Below are 23318 nucleotides of genomic sequence, written 5' to 3'. Positions count from 1 at the left end.
CGAGACCTCAGTACTGAGCAAAACACCGGGTAGAAAGGTGCCAGCAGAACCCCGCTAGCTGAATTCCTCACTTATCCCTGTCACTACAACTAACTACCCACTTTACTCGCCAGCAGGACCTGTGGAGGACCAACTGCTGATAATCACAGAGAATTCTTCTCACAGCCCTGTTTTCTCATAATTTCACACACCCTCTGTGTCTGTTGTCTGCATCACAGGCGTTTCAGTAAGCAAGCCGAGCTCTTGCTACCTGCCCTGCAAGACTGCAGTTATTTCCTCACCCATGTAGTATTTCATGCCTTGCTATAGTAGCTATGCAGTATTGACTAAACATTCATGCTTCTGCACGTGCACCCAAAACCAGATATTCATCATTCTCTAACCCTGCACATATGAATTCTTTCCACCCTCTGTCCTCCCTGGAGGTTATCTGCAGTTGCAATTTAGGCAGGTCTCGGCTCCTAGATGCGTAGCAGCAACAGTATTTGATTCTACAGTGATCCGCACCCGCAGGAGCGAAAAGGCCACTGAACAAATACACTTGTGATATGAATCCAAGTCCTCAGTTAACAGCTGGGAAGCAGACACAACCCAATCGAGAGGGGACATCTAAGTGAGGAAACAAAGCCAGGCCAAAACAGATTCTCCAAACTTACCTTGAGTTTTACACGGCAGGAATAGCAGGACTCTGTATTAATTTTCATATCTTTATTCAACAAGGGAGAGGGGGAAAGGCAGGAGACCAAACACATAAGAAAGACATGGAGATAAATAAAAACAATTCAGGAGCACAGTTTGAGAAGATAACAAAACAGCAGCCTTTTAAAGAAAAATATTCACAGGCATCAATAATAAGAAACTAGGGCAGGGGGCGGGAGGAAACTATGTAAACTCAATAGCAAAGAACAAGAAGCCGTACCTGCAACTCATAAACCTATAAACCCATTGTAATGACACGTGGAGATTTCAATTCAGATTATCCGAGACATTTATCTGTCAAAATTAACTGGAAGTGAAAAGTGTTCTATCAAAGCAACTTTTGTCTAGAGGTGCCACCATATATTTGTGTTATGATCAGAGCACCACTTACAAGACAGACCCACATAAAGCAGTAGCAATATGTAACATTCAAAATTTAGTCCTTGGGTTATGCTTTTTTTTGCCCTGTCAGCTACTACAATCTTCAGCAAGTCGATACAGCCTGAACAGCCACAATATAATAAGCTTTTCCCAATACTCTTTAACCCCAACAGAAAGGCTGTATTTACACGTTCATGACCATTATGTCTCAGAGGGGAACTTGGCCAGGAAAGCTACTTCTAGCAGAAATGTCAAAATAAATGAGAAAGGAAGTAAGAATTAGCTGCCACCCTGTGGAATGAAAGCACATCTGCACCGATTAAATCTTCTGTATCATACTTTGGGGAGAAACGGAAGACAAACAACAGGGCCTTTGAAACAGGGGAAAATACATGAGAGCAAAAGAGCAGGATATCGAAGAAATAATACATGATTTTTTTAATGGTCTTCACAAAAGAGGATGTAAAAAGATACCTAGAAAGGTCTAGTTTAAACAAAGCAAGCACAACACAAAATTAGGATGCCTTAGGGTTTCTGTATTTAAGTCGTAATACTGCAGCAAGTAACCAAAAAACCTAGTGAATGAATTCAAACTACTCCCTCTCCCCAAAAACCCCCCAGTAACCCACTCATTTAACATCACCGAGCTTCAGAGCATGAGTCAAAAGGTGACGGTGTCAAGCAGAGGCTTTCCAACGTGTGTGTTAATTCCAGACTGCCCACTGCTCATCAAATAGACTGAGCGGTATCGGAGACAGGAGACTGGGCTAGCTGAACCAAGTCAGTTTGGGCTGGCCTTTTCTCCGTTTTCTCTTTTCTGAGGTAATATTGAGCACCACAGTGGCTCCATCGATCAGTTACTGTATTCCTGTGGCAAATACAGAATGGTCACAATAGCTGGCTTTTACAAAAATTGGCTTTTGAATGCAGTTTAGATTCTATTTAATTCAAGATATTAATTGCCCCAAATGAGCAAGAGACAGCAGCAATGCTGTGATTTCCATTCAGTTGCCAGATTCCCCAATAGGGCCTAGGAAAAACAGAAAGCTTGGAAAATTCTGTGATTTGGCTTTGGCTAAACTTATATCCAGCACATTTCCTTATAAAACTGACACTGAGTGTTGCTAGTAGAGAGCCTTTACATTAGCTCTATGCTGCAGAGATAGCCATTCACTAAATACGAGGCTTAGTCATGAGAGCCCATTCCTAACTCCCTTAATAATATATTAATTTCTTATAAATACAACTCCTTAAATCATTACTAAGTGTTTCCTATAATGCAACACAAGCTCTTGGGGTCTCAACTACGTCAGAGCAATCCCCAAAGTGTAGCTGAAATTTAGCACCTGCCTTAAAGCACTATGTTGTTTATTTAACTCTGATCATATGATGGAAAAATAGAACAGAAATGTATTGATCTTCTGGTTTTTTGGTGTTTTTTATTCCCCCCCCCCCCCAAAGTCTGACAATGAAGAATCCCCAGCCCTATTCTAAATTCTATTTCTCTTTCCTACAGCAAGCTCCTGGTACGTCCTGGACCATTCTTCAGTCTGTAAGTCTCCATCTATGATGTTGCAGATAAAAGACCTCCTCTTCCTGAACATCAGAAAGAACCTCAGACTGTCTCACTATGTTCGTATTAGGATTTCCATATATTTTGAGATGCAAGGTCAGATACTATACGTACCTTTTGCTGCTTCCTGCACAACTTTCTGGCATATTGACCACCCCTCCCAGCTTTGTGCTATCAGCAAACTCGCCGAGGGTACCCTCTGTCCCCTCATCCAGATCATTAATGAAGATGGTGACCAAGGCCAGACTCCGTACCGAGCCCGGGGCTATGCTGCCAGCTGCTGGCCTCCAATTAGCCTTCCTGGGACTGATCACCACACTCCGGGCCTGCCCGTGCAGACGGTTTTTTACCCACCTCACTGTCCGCTCATCCAGCCTGGACTTCATCAGCTTTTCTATAAAAATCTTATGTGAGACAATGTCACAATCCCTTCTACCCATATGATCTTGTATTGGTAAGAAATAAAGTCGGTGTTTTTTTCCTGAAATGCTTGCACCATTGATTAGGTTGTTGACTAAAAAAAAAAAAAAAAAGAAAAAAAGAGACAAAAAAAGAACGAACCTGTCTATTCTTCAGCATGTTAACTCTCTGTTGCCATGGTCACAAATTACCATAGTAACCATTAGATACATCTGTATTTTTAGATTAGAATTGCTTCTATTTTCACAGAAAGCAGATCCGATTGAAATAAACTACTCATTCTTAACAGGAAATACTACAAAATTCAGAGTATAAATTAGGGCAACACTACTGAAGTACATAAACACACAGAAAGTGGTTAATTGCAAAAGCGGGGGAGAATACATCACAAACATTGCCATTGCTCCTTCCTGCAGCTAGAAAGTGGTCTGAACGGAAACCAAACCAAAAAGATTTGAGGACAGTTATTCTCTACGACTATTGTCTCAGCAAGCCTCGCTGGAAAGTGGCCTAATTAGAAAGCCCAGCAAGCCTAAATAGCCTTTTTGGTCAGGGGTTAACTACAGTATCACTTCATATTTCTCCACTAGAGCCACAGTTTGTGTCCCCCCCCATTTTTTAAGCAGGGCCTTCACGCTCATACACAGGCAATACTGACGCTCAACCTCTTGTAATTCAGCTCTTTGTCAGACAAGTCTCTGCTCGCTCATTTTCGGTGACTGTATGTTATGCTTATACCCTCTGGTGGACAAAAAGCAATTCACAACCCTCCCTGGGCCTTACTGCCTTTAGACCAGCCGGTGCCAACAGGAACTCTGTCATGAAAATGTTGAACCAAAACCAAGCATCGCTGCATAGTCCCTAATTTCTGCACTTCAAGGAAGGCCCTTCAGTCACCTTTACCTGGCCAGGTCTCCCTCAGCTTCTCGATTTTCTTATTGGGCTTTCGTTCAACCAACACTGTCTCACACATAGCTCAGCATGCCTGAATTTAGACATGAATTCGCGGTCACATGTCAAAATAAAAATTTCGTTTATCTCTATGTGGCATTCAAAACATTTGAGAAATACTCTAACAGAGTCGTCAAAAGTAAGGAGTCCGCCAACTCAGTGCCTTCCCAAAAAGGCAGCAGCATGACTACAAAAGGTTTGTATTCAATACTAGGTTTGATGATCAGGATAATTTACCGCCTAATTTTATAAAGTCACCATAAATTTTCAACTTGCTTTCTTTTTGGGAAGTTACTAAGCATTACCTATGATAAAAGCTTAATTCCCTTGTACATAACAATTTTATATGCTTGCCATCCAGCCTGGCTCTCCTCCCTGACCTGCTGCGAAGAACATGACTGAATTCCCCATCCTTGGTAAATCAGCACAGCAATCCATTTCTACTGCTGCAACAAATCTTTCAGATCGTCTCAGACAGTTGAACTCTTGCTCCTTGAGAGTTCACTCACTTTTGCAGCCTTCCCACAAACATTACTTCTAACATTATTTGGCTAAATGCAGACAGAATGCTCTTGTACAAAGGGTCTGCAGTAAGCGTATTTCAGCCAAAACCCACTGCAAGAAAAGGCAACTACATCAAACTACACTATCGGCTATAGACGCTCACACTCCCTCCTGGGAATCCAGCCTTAGGCCTTGTTGTAGAAGTCACTGTACGATTCTAGGTCATAGGATTAAGTAATGGAAAAAAGGTAAATTTCAGTTCTAAAAGACAGTATTTTTCATGTCTCCGCAGTCAGCAAGGTGGAAGCAGTCCCTTGCTTAATAAGAGAAAACATAAGAAACATAACCAGGTCGTGAAAGGATAGCAGCTGAGAAACAGAGCAAGGAAGTTAACGGTTTGCTTGCAAGGGGTTTACGGAAAGGTTTTAGGCAAAGAAGCAGCAAATACCTAAATTTACACAGGAAATTGCAGAAAAAAACCCTGCCAATTTGCCACTGTTTCTTTTCACTTCATATTATTTTGATTCCAGTTCTCGTCAGAAACAGAGCACTGGCAATTGTGACATCGAGTTTTGGGATTCTACAGACAATTGTATATATGAGTGTCGCAAAGTCCAGCATTTGGTTCATCCAAAAATGCAGGCTTTGTGTGTGTGGAGGTAATTTTCCAGATGAATGTATCCTCTGGAGCTCCCTGCTGGTGCTTCCCCAGCATAACACATCTACTACAAAGTGATGCGAGATACTTGACACTCATCTGGTCCTCCCCGCAGATCACCTGCCTGCTGAGGTAAAATTTAAACTTTATTGTTCTGAAGTGAAGAAAGGTTAAAGAATCTCCATGCATGTAGCTCAAGCCCAGCTTAGGAAGGTAAGACAAAGAGAGAGAGGTGCTGTAAGAAAGAAATCAGGCTGTAGAGTGCAGAGTTTAAGTATTGCTTCAGGATCAGAAAGTCATCAGTATTTCCTGGACAACTCTGTACTGTACGCAGCCCATTTTCTAATCTAATTCTATCTCACAAGATGCATTCTTAGCTGCTGGGCAGGTTTACTGTCTTCATTTACTGCTCACAGCAATTGTTCTCACAAGTTCCTCTGCACACCTCTTAAGACCTCTTCTGAAGCCTCTAGGCTTCTTAACAACACCTAGAAATAACGTAAGACTGAGTTATGCTGATAGTGTCTTGTAATAGTGCCAAATTCCAGATGAAAGGTGACCAGGAATCCTTTCTCCTCAGTAACACTAAAGCACATCCCCATACAGCATATGCATTTCTGCACATACCAGCTCTTAAACACTAAATTCAGTAGGCTCCAAAGCACAAATAGCACGGAGGAACCCCTGGGCTCCCAGCTCTAGGTGGCTCAGCCTGAGCAGGGAAGCTGAAGCAGGTGACCTCCAGAGGTCCCTTCCAGCTCCAACGACTCTATGAGCTCATATAGCTTCAGAATACTTTGCTGGTTTTCCACATACCTGACTTTACAGGGCAACTCAGAAAGCGGCACCACAAGATGCTTCAGCCAGGTGGCGCATCACAAATTCTTAGTGGGTAAAAGAAGAAATGCTATGGTATTGACCGGTTACATAGAGAGACGTGACTCAGCATCTCCCCAGCAAGTAGCAGAGTAATCTGACAATATAGTGTCCGCATCAGAAAGAAGGATAAGAATTTTTTTTTCCCCTAGATTTCTCCCTTAGGCAATGAGCCACACTTTCCAGCATTATATGCACGTTTGGAAGACAGACAGGAAAACTCAGCTCAATTCAACAGCTGCTCTCAAGCATGCAACGACACTTCACAGTTAACATGCAAGCCTCCTTGAAACAATGCTATGTGCGGATCAGAGAACCAGCAGAGTATTCCATAGTTATCCCACTTTCCTCTTAAGGCACTATATTTCATGCTGATTGAGGTGTCAAAGAATAACATTTTCTGGAAAGTTGAGGTTCTCTAGAACTCTTGCTTTTCAAGGCAGAAATGGTTTGGCCATATATTGTGAGTGAGTCATACTTCCAAGAGGGATGTATATAAAAAAGCAAGCCCAGTACTGCAAAAGGACAATGAATGGAACTCAATTCACTAAAATGGGGGAAGATGTAGCTTCCCCAGAACAAGCCTTGCAATTTTAAGAACACCAGCATCCCTCTCTCTAATACACCTTCGACCTACCAAGGAAGTTCATCTAGTCTAAAAGAAATCAGTCCCCCAGACTCAGAAACACAAGGCTGCAGAATCAAAATTAAGATGTTTAGTTGAAGTGTAGGGTTTAAAACCTGACAGTAGTCTCCCGTATATTTTCCTATTGCTTACCCACCATGGAGGATACTGCCAAGCAAGAAAACATTTTTCCCTTTTATGCAGCAAATCATTAAGTTTTTCAGAAGGGAAAACACATTTCACTGTTTTCTTTTCCAACAGCAGAACACTGACTCTCAGTATTATAAAGCATCGAGGTACAACTTTTCCTTCCAAAAGGCAGTCATGGCTTCATTTTGTACCTCACGGTACAGGTATTCTAGGATAATTTTAGGCACACAAATGACACATATGTACCATCTCCCCCACCTCCCCAACTTCAGGTATCATTTTCTCTCACTCTGTTTCTCTCTGTGCTCAAGCATATTAGGAAAGGGGTATAAACACTGAACACAATGGGTTTTACTGCTAGGTGAGGATTTAGACATTTGCTTAATTGCACAATGAAGCTCACAGATGATACTGAAGAGAAACTACATTCCAGCATTTCCTGCTGGCAACACTGAACAACAGCTGATAAAAGCATTTTACCAAAACAGCACATTCAGCGTTCTCATTAACAAGAGAATTTCTATGCAAGACCATGCCGTCCAATGCAGAATTATATCTAGAAACTCACTAAGAGGTCACGTGTGTGATGGCCAATCTGCAGAGGCTCTGATCAAGCAGAACACAATCTAGCAGTCACATTTGCACTGGAAGAAGAAAATAGTGTCCATGCTAAGACATCGTTCTTGCTCTGGATAAGTTCTTCTGCTTGACATCACCAGCTTTGTATCACATATTAGGTAATAGCCCCTGACTCTACTCCAGACTCTCCCTTACAACAAGTAGTCGCTTAATTCCCCTGTACAACAAAAGTCAGAGTAAAACTGACCTGTACTTACCCACAGGCTAACGACATCAAGCATCAATGCTAAGTACTTAGCACAGGACCTAGCTCAGGAAGACAAAGGTAAATCCAAATGCCCAAACTAAGTCTTCCTCAAACTGAGTCTGCTTCGAAGCAGGAAGAGTTACTACAAATGAACTGATTCTAGAAAACATTCTGGAAAGTCACTGTACGAAAACTGAGTAACCCAAGACCATCACAACGCACGCAAAAGGAAAGGGCATGAAGATCAGCATTAAGAGGAGACTAACCAGCCCTTGGCTTCCAAACCAAGTCCCTCACAATGACTTAACATAGATAATTTGCTATGGAAATTTCTAGTTACAAAAAAAATAATAATCCAGAAATGTGGTCATAAAGATACTTGGTATATAGAGAATAATGGTTCTGTCTTGTTCAGTACAGTAAAATCTAGGACAGCAATTCCTCACAACTGAATCATCCACATAATCAGTAAAGATTTTTATCCCTCGTATGGAAAGAGGAATTTCCGTTTGACACAGAGAGAATTCCTGCTTCAGGACATGCCTTTGCATGTACTAGTGAGACATCTATATGATATTTTCCAACAAACTAAAAAGAACAAAATACTTGGGTTTTTTTCTGTGAAACTCAAAACTCAAAGCCAAATCAAGGATTTTCTGCAGGCTTCTGGATAAGGCCTTGTTGATAATTTAGGACAAGTACTTCTGACAAGATGCAAGTTTCTGACATGGTCTGTCAAGACTTCAATTTTTGAAAGCTACAAATAAAAGTAAACCCAACTTAATTGGTCTCCTAAAATAACTAGTCAATTCATAACAATTTGCCATCAAGACAATGGGAAACAAGAAAAAGTTCAGTCCTGATCTTCAACTTTGCAAACTTCTGAAGGGCTGTTCTGTAGGACAGAAATACTTGTGGGATGCCACTTGCGGAAGTGCGTCTATACATTGTCAACAGCAAAATACTGGGCCCTGTGAAGAATCCACCATAATGTCAGAAACGTGACAGCAAAAGACGTGGTCAAACACAGATGCCTGCACCTAGAGCTAAGAATGGTCTTCAGCACAGATGGAGGAGCCAGGTTCCTTTGATAACTAGTTGGTGATCTATAATGGGTGCTCCCCCCATTACAGGGACAGAAACCCTACCCCTCATAAATTCCCACTGACCCTGTTGGCATGTGTACAGGGGATCTCCCCTTAACAACGTTCAACAGATCCAGTATGGCTTGGCATGATGCAAATTTTCTCTGCAGTACTGCAATTTCACTCCCACAATACATAGTCTACATTCAATTGTAGTTCTATCCCAAGTGTTACATATTGCTCAAGTTTCAGGACATTGATAAACATGGCACACGGTCAGACAGCAAATTTGTGCAAGGGCTGCAGTAGGATAAAGCAAGAGGACTGTTTAAACACAGTATTGTTCCCTACTCCCTGCTTTTTATCCCCCATAAATGGAATCCTGGAATTAGCAAAATTCATACATCAGCTATTTATCAGTTCTCATGCCCTGAGGATTGGATCTCCTAAAGCTGAGAGATAAGGGCCTCTGAAATTCTCAAGTATTCCCGCAGACTATATTGAGCCAGATTTTCCCCAGTCATCTGCTAGAATGCAAGAATTTGTCCATCGTAACAAGCATCAGGATGACATGGAGTTCAACCAGTAAATGGCAAAGCAACAGTCTCCCTGCCAACTTTTCCCACTGCGTGGGACTCGCATCACTCTGATGCTCTCACAGGAATCAAAGTGAAACAGAATCTGAAATAAAATTCAAGCAGCTTCAAGAAGAGCCAAAATCTTATGGATGCCCAGCTTTCCTTCTCAATAGTTAACTCGTATAAATACCTGCAGCTACTCCATCACCTGTGCATATAACAGCACATTTTCTTCATTACTCAGTTTTTCAATTACCTCCCTTCACCTTCCAGAGAAAAAAAAAACAAAACCAAAACCAAAAAACCCAATCTCTTCATCTTCCAGTACTAGTAACGTGAATCTAGCATACCCTTCCCATGAGCTAGTCCTTTACGTTCAAAAGCACTCAGTATGTATCATTTCAGTCACCTTCTCAAAGGGGATGGATGTGACAGGTATGGTCCTTTCTTAAGGAGGATGAATCATGGTGGGCACTTCTTAACAACACACAGCTGCAGAAGAATACCCAGAGCAAGATAAGACAATTTAGGGAGCCACCCACCCCTGCGGAACTCCAGTGTCTAATGTTTTTCCAGCTTCTGTGCAATGGATGTCTCTAACCCTAGCCAGTTCTTCCAGCAAAGATTCTCCACAACTAGGGTTATACAGTGGGAATTCCAAAGCAACAGGCTATGTACAGACATATCAGCATTCCCTCCAACAGAGAGATGAAAGGAGAAAATTCCTGAGGATGTGTATCCTCTACTCCACTTTCTGAATCCCAGCCTCCCCCTTGCCTTGGAATGAGCTCTACAAAGCAGTTATCTGTTATGTACATGAATCTCGGCTCCCTTCCTTCGGGGAGTTTCCCCTCAAAAGTGACAGGCAAATCCCAGGACAGAGACAGTTGCTGGGGAGGGGGAGGTCTCCTTAGGATGACTCGCCAGAAGTGACAGAGCCGGCAGCTTTCTTCTTAGGGCGGGCTTTCACACTTCTCACTGGAAGCTGAGGAGAAAGAAAAAAAGAGGCATCTTAGGGTAGTTTAACACCTAAACGTCTAACAGAAAGACATAAGAATGCAGAGTGAAAATAGGACAAAGCAACTACAACATGATGACCCTATTCATGTCATTCCTTTTTTTCAAAAAGGCTATTTAACCATTCCATTTGTTTTTGGTTAGTAAACAAATCACTCTGAGCATATCCACCAAATAGCAACCAGGAGAGGAAGACATTCTAAAACAGGACAAGTGTGATAATAAAATCGAAGTCAGCTGTCTCAACAAAAGATTGGACATAGCGATATTTCTAACTGGTAACATTCACGTAACACTTCACTGCTGTAACTTTTCTGCTTCTTGACTGCCATCTCAAATGCTGTTCTCTGAAAGATGTAGAAACATCTTGAACTAGTTTGCACATTTTATTCCAGGGTCTTTCATTCTAGATATTGGCAAGAAGAGTGCATTTATGACCTACAGTGCATTCAGCCTTTCTGGGCAACCTTATAGATCTCAGTCAAAGACCACCTACAATTCCTATGTCTGAACCAAAGATACAAGCAGACTGAGCATAAAACCAAATATGCCTGCAAAGGGCTTTATCAGAATTTCTGTAATCACAATAAACAGCACAGAAGAGTCATTACTGTCTTTTCACAATTTCACTTTAAAAATTCCTCACTAGGAAGCCTGGAATCCAATTTTGTTCCTCTTGTTTCCCTGCTCCTGTCTAATATGCTACAGAAGAAACCAGAGGAGTCAACTCAGAAGTAAGCCTTGGAAACTTAAAAGAGGATCCAGCTTGATTTTAAATGCATCTTCAGACATACATGGCCATCCTTGGAGATACTCAAAAGCCATCTGGTCTGGTCCTGGGAACCCAGCTCTAGATGGCCTTGGCTTGAGCAGTGGGGTTGGATAAGATGATCTCCAGAGGTCTCCCCCAACCTCAACCACTCTGTGATTCTGTTACAAAGAGTATTTAATCCCATGCAAAGGTGTCCTGTACACTGTAAAATGAGGTTAACAGTAAGTCTTAAAATGATGCTTTAAGCAATTACTTTCCTCCAAATAATTTAATATTTATCCTGAAAAGCTCAACAATGTGAGCCAGTCATATAACACTTTTAATCTGAAATAAAAATAATAAAAAAAAATTAGGAGTCAGAGTTGAATCAAGCAAATGGGACCTCAACTTCACAAAAAGGGAGAAGATTTTTATCACATATAAATCAAACCACAACAAATGTTTTGTTGTGTTGGAACGGGTCCAGCGGAGGACCACGAAGATGATCATCAGAGGGCTGGAACACCTATGCTGAGGACAGGCTGAGAGAGGGGGTTGTTCAGCCTGGAGAAAAGGTGGCTCCAGGGAGACCTTATGGCAGCCTTCCAGTACTTAAAGGGGGCCTACAGGAAAGATGAGGAGGGACTCTTGATCAGGGAGTGTAGCGACAGGATGAGGGGTAACGGTTTTAAACTGAAAGAGGGGAGATTTAGAGTAGATATTAGGAAGAAATTCTTTGCTGTGAGGGCGGTGAGCCCCTGACCCAGGTTGCCCAGAGAAGCTGTGGCTGCCCCATCCCTGGAGGTGTTCAAGGCCAGGTTGGACGGGGCTTGGAGCAACCTGGGCTGGCGGGAGGTGTCCCTGCCCAGGGCAGGGGGTGGCACTGGATGGGCTTTAAGGTCCCTTCCAACTCTAACCATTCTATGGTTCTATGAAATGTTCAAGTGAGAGTCAAAACCTGGAAAGCAGCACCTCAAAAAGCATATTCTACAAAACACACTAACAGCAGATAAAAAAAAGACTATTAAGCTAAAATGGCTCTTGGACACAACTGCATTTATTTTCATGTTTTAATTGTGCTTTAATAATAATAACACAGGCAACTCATGTCCCCTCTGAATGGCTGTAAATATCACATGGTCATAAGGAGAAGACAGCTCAACAACGACTATTTACCAAAACCCCAAGGTGGGAGGGAGCGGGGGGGGGGTGCCGAGTGGTGTGGAGGGGGAAATTGCATTTTCCCCATATCTAATATGCAGAAGCCCAGGGAGGCCTAAGAGGGTACAGAACCACTGCGTTTTAGATGAGGATAAAGCGGCTGTCCCAGGGATAAATGTCACAGTAGTATTATATATTCAGACCGTAACAGATAGGAGGAAGGATATAGTCAACAAAACATGTTAAAAATACCTAATGCCCACCCTTCAACACACAATCTGAATGAAAGCAAAGCTGGGTTCTGGCTTATGAGAGAGGCTTACAGGTATGATAAAAATACAAAAGCTAGAGACTACTATAGCAAGGAGACAGCAAGTCCTCTGATGTAGGACTCAATCAGCAAAGACTTAGTCCAACAAAGTTTATACAAACACCTTTTAAATGCACTGAGGCTACGAAGCCAGAGCCTTCAACAAAGCTCACAAATCCATGTGGGTGCTGGAAATAATTTACGCACAAGCTCACCTCAGTTTTCATCATCTTTTTAGGAGCTTTGAGACTCTGGGTACGTTTAGGAAGTTTGTCTCCTGCATCTTCATCTGATGGGTCTGTTCTAACTTCCGATGGGGTTCCGTTAGACCTCTGTGCCACACTGCTCTCCTCGCCTGAGGAGTAACACGAAGCTAAGGAATAAGAGAGAAAGTTTCAGCAAATACTTTTGAAAATCACATAAAGTCTAAAACGGCCCATCCTGAATGACCACATGAAAGGGAGATGTCAACAATACTTAAGAAGCATAATACAAAAAGTACAGAGATGTGTTAGTAGCTGGGAAGGGACTAGGGAAGACAATGCAACTTCTCCCAGATAATTTGGAATCATGTAGTCCTTCTGAGACCCAATGCATGAAAAGTCCAGGAGGAACTCCTCCTCCCCTTCTGGCTCATCATATGAGGCCTCACAGAATGGCCCAGCAGGGGTATTTTGTACCTGAATCTTCAATGGTTTCAAGAAGACTCCCACCAGATGGGTGCAGTTGTGGCTCATGGCTTCGCATATGCACAGTATCTTCATCCCGGATCAGAGTGAGATCCTGCATGCTGAAACTTCGCAGCTTCTCAGACAAAACGCCCTGGCCCTAAGAGGACATAATAATTAGGGTCAAGGGCACTTCACTTTCACCAAGATCATCTCACAAGGGATCAGTCAGAAGAAGAGGAAAGGTGCTCTATTCCCCACTAGGGTACTCCAGAAAAAAACAAAGAAGGGAAAAAGAAAAGTATGCTCCCGAGACCAACAGGGAAGAGGTTAAAGCAAAATCCATTCCACTCTCCCTCCACTTTCCATAAGTCAAAGGATGGGATTAACTGCCAGGCAAGCTGGAGGAAAGGAAAAGTGGACTGGTGCCAACAAGTACCAGCATCCCTAACAGAGCATAGCACTAATTGCTGGCACACAAAACTAAACTGCTGGGGAATTCCTGAGTGTTACAGAAGGTGTTGCATTACCTTTGCAGCTGCAGTAACTGCTGCATTGGCAGCAAGGTTTAACCCTCTCTTGCCAACTCGCATCATGGTTTCATAGCTCTTGTCACGAGCCTGAGTAATGTATTCATCAATTTCCTAGGAAGGCAATGTTGAACATGGCATTTAGCTCCTCATTACAAACATCATCAAAGTCTCCCCACCATCACCCTTAAAAACCCAAAGCTCATCTAGACGCTTTTTTCCAGGCTAACAGCAACAGCTGTCATTGGTCACATATTTGCAGTTTCTCTGCTTGCAGAAAGCTTGCAAACGCAACTTTTACTTATAGCATGATACCTCCAAATTGCAACAACTGAAACAAAGCAGCTGCTTACACTGGCAATGTGAAAAAACCAGCATGTCTACAGAACATGCTGCTCCTATCGTGAGTCAAAGAGCTTAACTACTGACAGTGACTGTAAGGGCTCATGACGCTGGGTTAGCCAAACATGCTTTCTAAGCACTAGGCAAACTACTGGCTATGTTACAATCTTCAGTAAGCTGCAGTATGACATTGTTTTCAAAGACAGAATCATTCTACATCCACTAATGTCAGCACAAGCACGATTCACGCATTTCAGTTTTTATTGTGAAGTCACTCAGCTCCCAGACAGGTCAGTATCTTCTAACAACAAGTACCTTCTCCTTATTGGAGAGCGTTGGGTGCACAAACTTCCTGTAGAGGACACTGGAGCCCTTGGTGTAAGGGGAGAGCAGCCAAATCACAAATGCGATTTTCAGCTCGAAATAAAAGGGAAACCTGAGAGAAAGAGGGAAGAAAAAAAAAAAACAAAGAGAGAGAGAGAGAGAGAGAAAGATGGAGAACTGGAATCAAGATCTGCACAGAGACAGACGGAGATAACTTGTAGAGAGTAGCACAGGCAGAAAGAGCAAAGGCAAGACAACGGCTCAGAAACAAAAGAATTGACATATCAGGTCAGAATAGCAGAACCCTCTTTGGAATCCTAGGACATACCTTCTTTGAGTCTCATTTAGTCTTTCATCCATAGCCATGAAAACTCCATAAACAGGGCATCTCTCAGCCCTGCAAACACACCAAATTACAATCTGATAGCTATTCTCATCATTCTGAAGTTTGTTCAGAGAGTATCCACTGGATGTTAATATTACATTAGTTTCCCTCTCATTTTCCAAAGTTTTCAACTATGTGTCTCAATAAATCTCAAGTTCTTGCTAAGGCTGATGGCTTAGTTTCTGAAACTTCCAGTAGGTACTCCTCCGATAAGGCACAAAAGGAGGATCAGTGTAAATGAAAAAGAGCATGCAGCAGGTAAGCCTTTCATCACTAACGCCTACCCAATAAAGTCTCTGGGAAGATACAGCAGCAGAGATTGAAACAAGTGAATGCAAACTTTCTACTGTCTCTATTAGTAGTAAGAGATTTCTGTTTTCAGTGGTTCATTTTAAGAACATGAACAAACTGAAGCTCTTGTACTTTTTATATCTTTATTTGCTTTTCGAACCTTATGCAAAGCTGCTGAGTGCTTCCGTAAGGCACGTATATCCGTTTCATGTTTCTTTAAAAGATGCAACTCTTGACTAGTATTCTTTCAGAGATGCATGCAAAACTCACACACTAAAGCAATGAAGAAAACGAAGACAGCCTGTCCTAAAGGTTCAGCTGAAGATATGTAACGATTATTTGTCATTTTTGGAGGCCTCCATGTTGCCAAGCACGGCACACAGCACTGAAACGGTTAAGAAGCTGCTTCCCTAACAGGTCCCTTCCTTCTACCATCCTTTTTTTTTGTTTAAGTGTCTTTTAGACCACCATTTTTCAAACTTTTATCAGTTCACATTACAGCTTCTCAAAAATATTTTATGTTATGAATGGATGAAGATCTTCTTGCAGATACCTAACTCTTACCCTGTTTGCAAGTATAGGAGATGAAATAGCTAAGACAGCAGCCACTACCCACAGTATCTACAAACCTGCAGACTCTTCACAGGGACTGAAAACTCCTAAAGGAGACAGTTTATTCCTGGCATCCTAACACTACTCCTCTCTTATTTTAATTAAAAATACAACCAACAAAAAAACCATGCCACCAAGGAACTCACCAAGAAAGAACAATGTCTGTGAGTGTTTCTGCAGTGGTGAAAAAGGCAAACACAATCCAGTACATCATCCACTTCACCTGCAAAAGAGCAGTCGCTCAATACGCATCCATCAGAACCCAGAAAAAGTGAAATGTCTTCTCAGTAAAAATGACTCATCATCTCCACCCATTAAGATGAATTCAACAAGAAGGCATATATAATCGTAATGGAGAGGGTCACTTGCCAAATGGTACATTATAGTTTGGGAAAACATGTAGGATTAATGTGCTCTACACAGATAACTGCATACAGATACACTGATGAATGCTTGCCCTGTAGCAATATCATGATGCAGCAGTGCTAAAGTCCCAAATAAGCTGTCTGAGTGAGCAGTTCATTTTAAGAAGTTATAGTCTTTTGTATATCATGATGATTGTAATAAATATATATACACCCACATGCAAAAGTTTAGTTTCACCTCTAGCCCTATATTTCCTTATTTTAAACTTTTTTCTTGGGAAGAAAAAAAAAAACAACAAATCAACAGATACAATATTTTGCTCCAACTCATTAATAAGCATTCTTTGCCTTAAACATTACTCCCAGAAATTACACAAGTGTTTCTCTTTTCAAATAAAGGCTCAGTAAGAGGTAAGAAAGCAGAGAACATGTCGCATCAACTTTATCTTCTTCTTTAAGGTCTTAAGTATAGTTTACAAAGTGTACTTTGTGCTATTATCATAGAATCATAGAATGGTTTGGGTTAGAATGGACCTTAAAGCCCATCCAGTGCCAATTCCATGCCCTGGGCAGGGACACCTCGCGCCAGACCAGGTTGCTTCAAACCCCGTCCAACCTGGCCTTGAACGCCTCCAGGGACGCGGCAGCCACAGCTTCTCTGGGCAACCTGGGCCAGTGTCTCACCACCCTCAGAGTGAAAAATTTCTTCCTGGTATCTAATATAAATCTCCCCTGTTTCAGTTTGAAGCCATTACCCCTTGTCCGATCACTACATGCCATTGTAAAAAGGCTCTCTCCGGTTTTATTGTAGGCTTCCTTTAAGTACTGGAAAGCCTCTGCGACTTGGGCAGTGCAGCTAGAACACTTGCCACTGAAGATGGAGGCAAAAAAGTCATTGAGTACCTCAGCCTTCTCCATGTCCTGGGTAGCCAGGTCTCCTGTTTCCTTCCAGAGAGGGCCCACATTTTCCCTAGTCTTCCTTTTATCACTGACATACCTGCAGAAGCTTTTCTTATTGCCCTTGACGCCCCTGGCCAGATTTAACGCTATCTGGGCTTTAGCTTTCCTAACCTGATCCCTGGCTGCTCAGACTATTTCTCTGTATTCCTCTCAGGCTACCTGTCCTTGCTTCCACCCTCTGCAAGCTTTCTTCTCCTGTTTGAGATTGCCCAGGAGCTCCTTGTTCATCAACACCAGCCTCCTGGTGATTCTGCCCGACCTCCTCTTTGTCAGGACGCGTTGCTCCGCAGCTTGCAGAAGGTGACCCTCGAACACTAACCAGCTGTCTTGCTGGCACATCTGTAGGCCTATCATCTTTCTCCCTACTTCCTCACACCGTTCTCTGGAGCAGTAGGTATTTCTTTCAAAGCAAACATAAAATAATTCACGCCTAACACACACACACACTCACACCCTGCTGTTTTAGTAACAAGTCTCTCAGCTACAGGCCAATTATTCCTAAGGAGCAATCAGCTGAATTAAAAAAACCGCTACACAAAATTTTCTAATAGCAGAGGAGTCATAGAATTGTTTAGGTTGGAAAAGACCTTTAAGAAGGGAGATTGCCAGTTCTCTATGCTGTTAAGAAGTAAAAATAAACGTACGTAGCAGATAAATAGAAAGAAGAGGTCACCTTTGCTAAAAACAACTTAACATTCTTAGTGTCACCTAGAATGGGAAAGGAGAACTAAACTGAGTCAAGGAAATTCCACATACTAAATCCACACATTAATCCACATATTAAAATTACATGGACAGTTTAGTGACAGTCTTTGTTACAGCAAATGAAGTTATAAAACCAGATGTTTCCCCAAACTTGCATGTGTTGGAAAATTTGGTGATCTGTTCAAGGAAGACCCTCCAAAACTTTCAAAAAAAAAAAAGCAGTAAAATTACGCTGCCTCCAACCTCTCTATCACAGCGGATGGTTTTTGAAGATAGTTGTTAGTAGCCTGAATTATATCCACTTTACTGTGATTTTTTTTCACAACAGAAAGTGGCAAAACTTGTATTTTATGGCACTCCTGCCTTTTTTTTTTCCCTTGTATCATCAGTTTGGACACGACTAGGACCCAGTGTTATTCACTTCACTTCTAAAGCAACTCTACAAAATGAATGGTTAACTCTTCAATGCAGCAACATAAATCAGCCCTTGGACGAAAAAGTGTGCGAATAATGGCAAACAGGGATCCCAATGGGCAAAAGATTTCAGAGAAGCTACATACCGGTAAGTTTTACTTCAGTATTAGGAAAATTAAGGCAATAATAACAAAAGCAATTAGCAGGTACATAGATATATATAACATAATGAGGAATATGCTTTTTTGCAGAAAAAAATATCTCACAAATGTAGCAGAATTCTTAGAAGGTTTCCATAAAGTCTTGCTATAGCGTTTCCCTTACAGGCAGGGTGTATGGAGTTTCTACAAAGTTTCCAACAGGCCTAAATAAACACTCAAAGAAACTAAATTGTCAAGGATAAAAAGGAAGGGACTCTTGAGGATTAACAGTTGGTTAAAAGAGAGGAAACAAAGGATAAGAATAAATGGCCATTTTGCACAATGAGGAAAGTTACCAGTGGAATCCCACAGGAATCAGTGTTGAGATCTGTGCTGCTCATCTTCATGAAAGATCTGGAAAAGGTTGCGAATAATAAGATGACAAAACATGAAGAAGATACTTTTCTATCCAGGGAATTAGGTATGAGTTGATTAAAGAAGTCAGAAAGGGATCTATACTGATCGATGCCCAGTTGATATTTTGTTGCTAAATGTCATTAAATACAAAGTAATGAACTTAGAACATCTGCTTTTCCTCAGTGAAAACTTGTGATTACATAAATTAGCTCTTGCCATTCCGGAGCGGTCACTGCAGACAGCCTGATGAAACCGTAAGCTCAGTGCTCATTGACTTTTTCATTCTGCTAACAGAACGCTCACCCTTCACCCTACGCTCTACAGCCAAAGACAAAAAGAAAATGAAGCTCTTACATAAACTAGTCTAGCTCTAGAAATTCCTGTAGAACCAGAAACCAGAGGAGCAGAAAGCAGAGGGGAAGAATCACCTTTTTTTTTTTTTTCTTATGATGTTTGTAATGCACAGAGTAAAAACACCTTCAAAAACAGAGGGCCAAACCAGGCTATATTTTTTTAAGCCTATTAAAAAGGAGTCAGGTCTTTGCTGCTGAAACTGATGACCACCAACTTCAGCTAGCTGCATATATGCAGCCTCCCCAGCTTGCACCAAGAACCTAAATAAATTCAGAAAATGCAAAAGCACAATTGGAATGTGGATAAATAAATTCAGAAAATGCAAAAGCATAACTGGAATGTGGAATTTACATGTAGATGGCATGTAAAAAGAAAGAAGTTACTTTTAAAACACTCTGAGCTACTAGAAGCAGCTTGTCACAACTGCTCAAGGACTTATCGTAAATTTATATTATGGCGGGGGAGAAGAGTAAAGTTTGCGCAGTACTCTGGTGCCACTGATGGACTGCTTGCGGTAGCTTGGTCTGCGTCAAGTCAATCTTTGATACCCCAGGCTCTCTAGCACAAATACACCCGTGAGATCTTTCTCCCCCACCAATGTTGGTCCCTAAGCACTATGAGCAAGCGAGAGCAAGCAGACACAGCAGGCTTTGAAAGCGTGCAGCACAGCATTCAAGTTTTCCGCTGACTTCTCACACGAAGAACAGTTTGAACAGATATTGGCCCCCTTTCCCATGTTCAACAAAATTGGTTTTCCCCCGTCTTTCCACTTATGTTGAGAAGGAAGAAGTCCTCCAAAGACAAGTGAATTAGGCAGATGGCAGTCCAACGTCTAAATGCTTATTTCTGATGTAGCCCTCTCAAAGAGAAATAACTTATATGTAGTATCAGTTTTAGCAGTTCAAATACATTCTCTTGAACGAACTCCAGTATTTCTACTGAAAGCAAAAACAAGAGAAAATTTTCTGCCACAGCAATCCGTAACTATCTACTTCAATAAGCATTAAAATAACCCCAAAAATGAATTCCATACTTTTCCACACGAGCCCTAGTAGGGCTTACAACCAAGTGATTAGTTGATATTATTGTTAACACAACTTTATGATACTCAAGTACTGTATCTCATTTTTTTTCACCATCCAATTAGGGAAGTCTTACAGCAATTTAGGTAACCTCTACCAAAAGAAAATCAGAACAATACAATGTTTACATTCTGCAAGGGAACACCGCATTTATGTACCTCAAGAGCTAACCTACTCACAGAAAGCAAGCAGCTTTTTACTGTAAAGAATGCCTACAAATTCAAAGGCTCCATATTTACCGGGTCTTTGAGCTCCAGAACAAGCATGCTATAGGCTGTTTTAAAAAATGAGGGTTTGTGGCGGTTTTTTTCCCCCTCAAGTTCTCAACAAAGCAATCACTGAATACCAGGTTGAAAGGGAGTTCAAGGATCATCCTTGCAACCTTTCTGGGCAAAAGATGGTCTGGACAAGATGGCCCAGCACCCTGTCCAGCTGAATCTTAAAAGCATCTAATGATGGGGAATCCACCACTTCTGTGGAGAGATTATTCCAATGGCTGATTGTTCTCATTGTGAAAAATTTTCCTCTTCTGTCCAATCCGAATCTCTCCAGGAGTAACTTGTACCCGTTACCCTGCATCTTCTCCACGTGACTCCTTGTAAAAAGGGAGTCTCCATCTTCTTTGTAGCCACCCTTTAAATACTGGAACATGGTGGTAAGGTCTCCCCTAAGTCGCCTTTTCTCAAGGCCAAACAAACCCGGTTCTCTCAGCCTTTCCTCACGTGGCAGGCTTCCCACTCCTTGGATCATCTTTGGGGCCCTTCTCTGGACGTTCTCCAGCCTGGCCGCATCTTTTTTGTACAGAGGGGACCAAAACTGAACACAGTGTTCCAGGTGTGGCCTGACCAGCACTGAGTAGAGTGGGATAATGACTTCTTTATCTCTGCTGGTGATGCCCTGGTTGATGCAGCCCAGCATCCCGTTGGCTTTCATGGTCGAGCAGCAGCACACTGTTCGCTCATATTGAACTACTTGTCACCAGGACCTCCAGGTCCCTTCCCACAGAGCTTCTCCCCAGCCTGTGCTGCACTCAATTTAAAAAACTCAGAAATCTCAGTCTGTCTTAAAGTTAACACAGATTCTGTAACTGGAACACGATCATTCCATGACAGACACTTGTGAGCCAGAATAAAATTCTGAGTAAAAAAATACGTATTTCGTGCAACTAATGAAGGTCATAGGCAACTGGAAGGAAAGCGGAGAGGAAGGCCAGAGAAGACAACAGTAACATGATACTACTCTGTACATAACTTCAAGGATAGCTATGAAGTCACAGGATCATGAAATTATTCAGATAGATAGTTTCTTTCATGCTTACTTTTCAGTTTCTAACATTATTACTAGTAAAGTTCAAAGCTCAGTAAGGCTCATTGTATTTCTGACTATATCTCTAATACACAGAACACTGTATTAGTTATCACTGCCTCCTGAACATTCACATTTTGACTTCTCTCTTGAGACCACTATTAAAAAAACAAACAAACAACCCCAAAACAAAACCCAAAGCACCTCAGTCAGATGTTGTGGGCTGTAAAGCTGTCCACTCTGAGCGAGACTCTCCTTCAAAAATCAGCAGGGTGAATTTTAAGCCAACACGCAGAAAAGGTCTAGGCAATTCTAGAGGACTGAAGCATCATGAGACAAAAAAGGACTACGTCCTGCAATATTTATTGTTGATGTGTCATTTTGTAAGGAGCAAACAGAGCCAGCTGGATGAAGAGTCTCTGACTGCACCACAAAGCAACAGTGACAAATTATATCCTGTATTCACCGTGTCACCTCTCTTCTCCATCAGGTTATTCCTTGCTCTAGATAAATGGAAGCTCATCCCACCCATAAGTGAAATAGCTCTAGGCTCCACTGATCAACTTAGAAGACCCCTTCTGTAAGAAGAGGACACATCACCTCACTAAGAAACATTTAGTGTTTTAAATACGGTAATTGTAACAACAGTGTAGACAGAGAAGGGGAAACGATTCCAGAAAGGAAGGAGGGTGAAGTCTTGACCAACAGAAAACACTGATCGCAAGTCACATTGACAGGAAGACACAAAACAAGCAAAATTACTCAGCCTTTGGGAATAAAGCAAAAGTAGTACTGAAAAAGCAGTAAAAGGACACAGAGTAACGATAAAATCAGAGGAAAGGACTTGTCCTGGACTTTCAGATGGACTGAAAGATGCACCTAAAGATGCATCTAAGACACGCTGCAGCGTTTTACCCTGATTTCCCTTCCTCCCCCAGCATCTCCCGAGAAAGAACAGCTCCCGTTCACGGTTTGAAGCCCCCCCTCGGCTGAGCGCCCCCCACCCCCACCCCGACCCCCCCGGGGACCCTCGCCGGCCTCGGGCCGGGCCGCCACGGCCAACCCCGACTCACATATTCCTTCACGTTTTTCGTCTTTACGGCCTTGTAGGAGGAGTACGCGGGGTAGAGGGTGCCGAAGATCAGCCTGCGGGAAGGACAGACCCCTCAGCGCCCGCCGCCGCTGCGGGGGGGCTGCCCGGCGGGACGCCGCTGCCCGGGGCCGCCCCGGACGGAGCTCGGACCCCACCGCGGGCCGCGACGGCCTGCGCCGACCCGCCGGGACGCGGCCGCAGCCGCCCGCGAGGCCGCCCCCGCCCCGACGGCCCCCCCCAATCCCCTCCCATCCACCCCCCCCCCCCGGGCGCAGGGTCCCGCTGCGGGCGGCGGCCGCGTCCCCCGAGGCGCCCCGCGCAACCCCCGCCCGGCCGCACTCACACCACCAGGCGGGAGATGATCCAGGAGACCATGGCGGCGCCGGGCGGCGGCTCCCGGGGCTGGCGGCGGCTCTTCCAGGGCGGGTCCCTGCAGCAAGCGCAGCCCCGCCCGGGCGCCGGGAGGGAGGAGCCGCCGCGGCGGAGGAAGGTGGTGGTGGGGGGGGTGGTGGTGGGGGGGGTGGTCGCGCCCCGCCCCGCGCAGCCCCCGGCGGGAAGATGGCGGGGGGGCGACCTGCGCCACGGGAGAGAATCCGAGGAGGGAAAGGGCTGAACGGGGACCGGGCTGCCGCGGGGGGCGGCTGACAGACCGCGGCAGCAGCCACCTCCCCCAGGGAGTTCACGACAACAGCGATTAAACGCTGGAGACGAACAGACGAGCCCCGTTCAGAAGCGTTTCCAAGCCCCTGGGTCCCCAGTTCCACCC

General features: G+C 43.2%; 1 protein-coding gene across 3 annotated transcripts; it reads right to left on the bottom strand.

The window, feature by feature from the left end:
- Positions 1–693: 693 nt before the first annotated feature.
- Positions 694–22987, bottom strand: REEP2 (receptor accessory protein 2). Of its 3 annotated transcripts, none has more exons than XM_054217529.1 (9): positions 22896–22987; positions 22533–22605; positions 15864–15940; positions 14758–14826; positions 14421–14541; positions 13764–13877; positions 13246–13393; positions 12781–12938; positions 694–10311 (listed from the first exon to the last, which is right to left on the bottom strand). In XM_054217529.1, exons 1-9 carry the CDS (start codon positions 22925–22927, stop codon positions 10237–10239), a joined length of 867 nt encoding a protein of 288 aa, XP_054073504.1. In that variant the 5' UTR covers positions 22928–22987; the 3' UTR covers positions 694–10236. The 3 variants fall into 3 exon arrangements, with proteins under 3 accessions (XP_054073504.1, XP_054073505.1, XP_054073506.1); XM_054217530.1 differs by having other exon boundaries at positions 15864–15934; XM_054217531.1 differs by lacking the exon at positions 14758–14826.
- Positions 22988–23318: the final 331 nt, after the last annotated feature.

The sequence above is a fragment of the Rissa tridactyla genome, chromosome 11, assembly GCF_028500815.1.
Source record: "Rissa tridactyla isolate bRisTri1 chromosome 11, bRisTri1.patW.cur.20221130, whole genome shotgun sequence".
NCBI lineage: Eukaryota > Metazoa > Chordata > Aves > Charadriiformes > Laridae > Rissa > Rissa tridactyla.
The sequence above is the reverse complement of the archived record's forward strand: the minus strand, read 5'-3'. Positions and strand labels throughout refer to the sequence as shown.

What these genes read in the sequence shown, in the direction of transcription:
- REEP2 (XM_054217529.1), bottom strand. Translation starts at nt 22,927, where the DNA reads ATGGTCTCCTGGATCATCTCCCGCCTGGTGGT. An exon ending in CGCTCTCCAATAAGGAGAAG is followed by an intron (nt 13,878 to 14,420) that starts GTACTTGTTGTT and finishes TTGCCTTCCTAG; the next exon opens with GAAATTGATGAATACATTAC. An exon ending in CAGTTACTGCAGCTGCAAAG is followed by an intron (nt 13,394 to 13,763) that starts GTAATGCAACAC and finishes ATGTCCTCTTAG; the next exon opens with GGCCAGGGCGTTTTGTCTGA.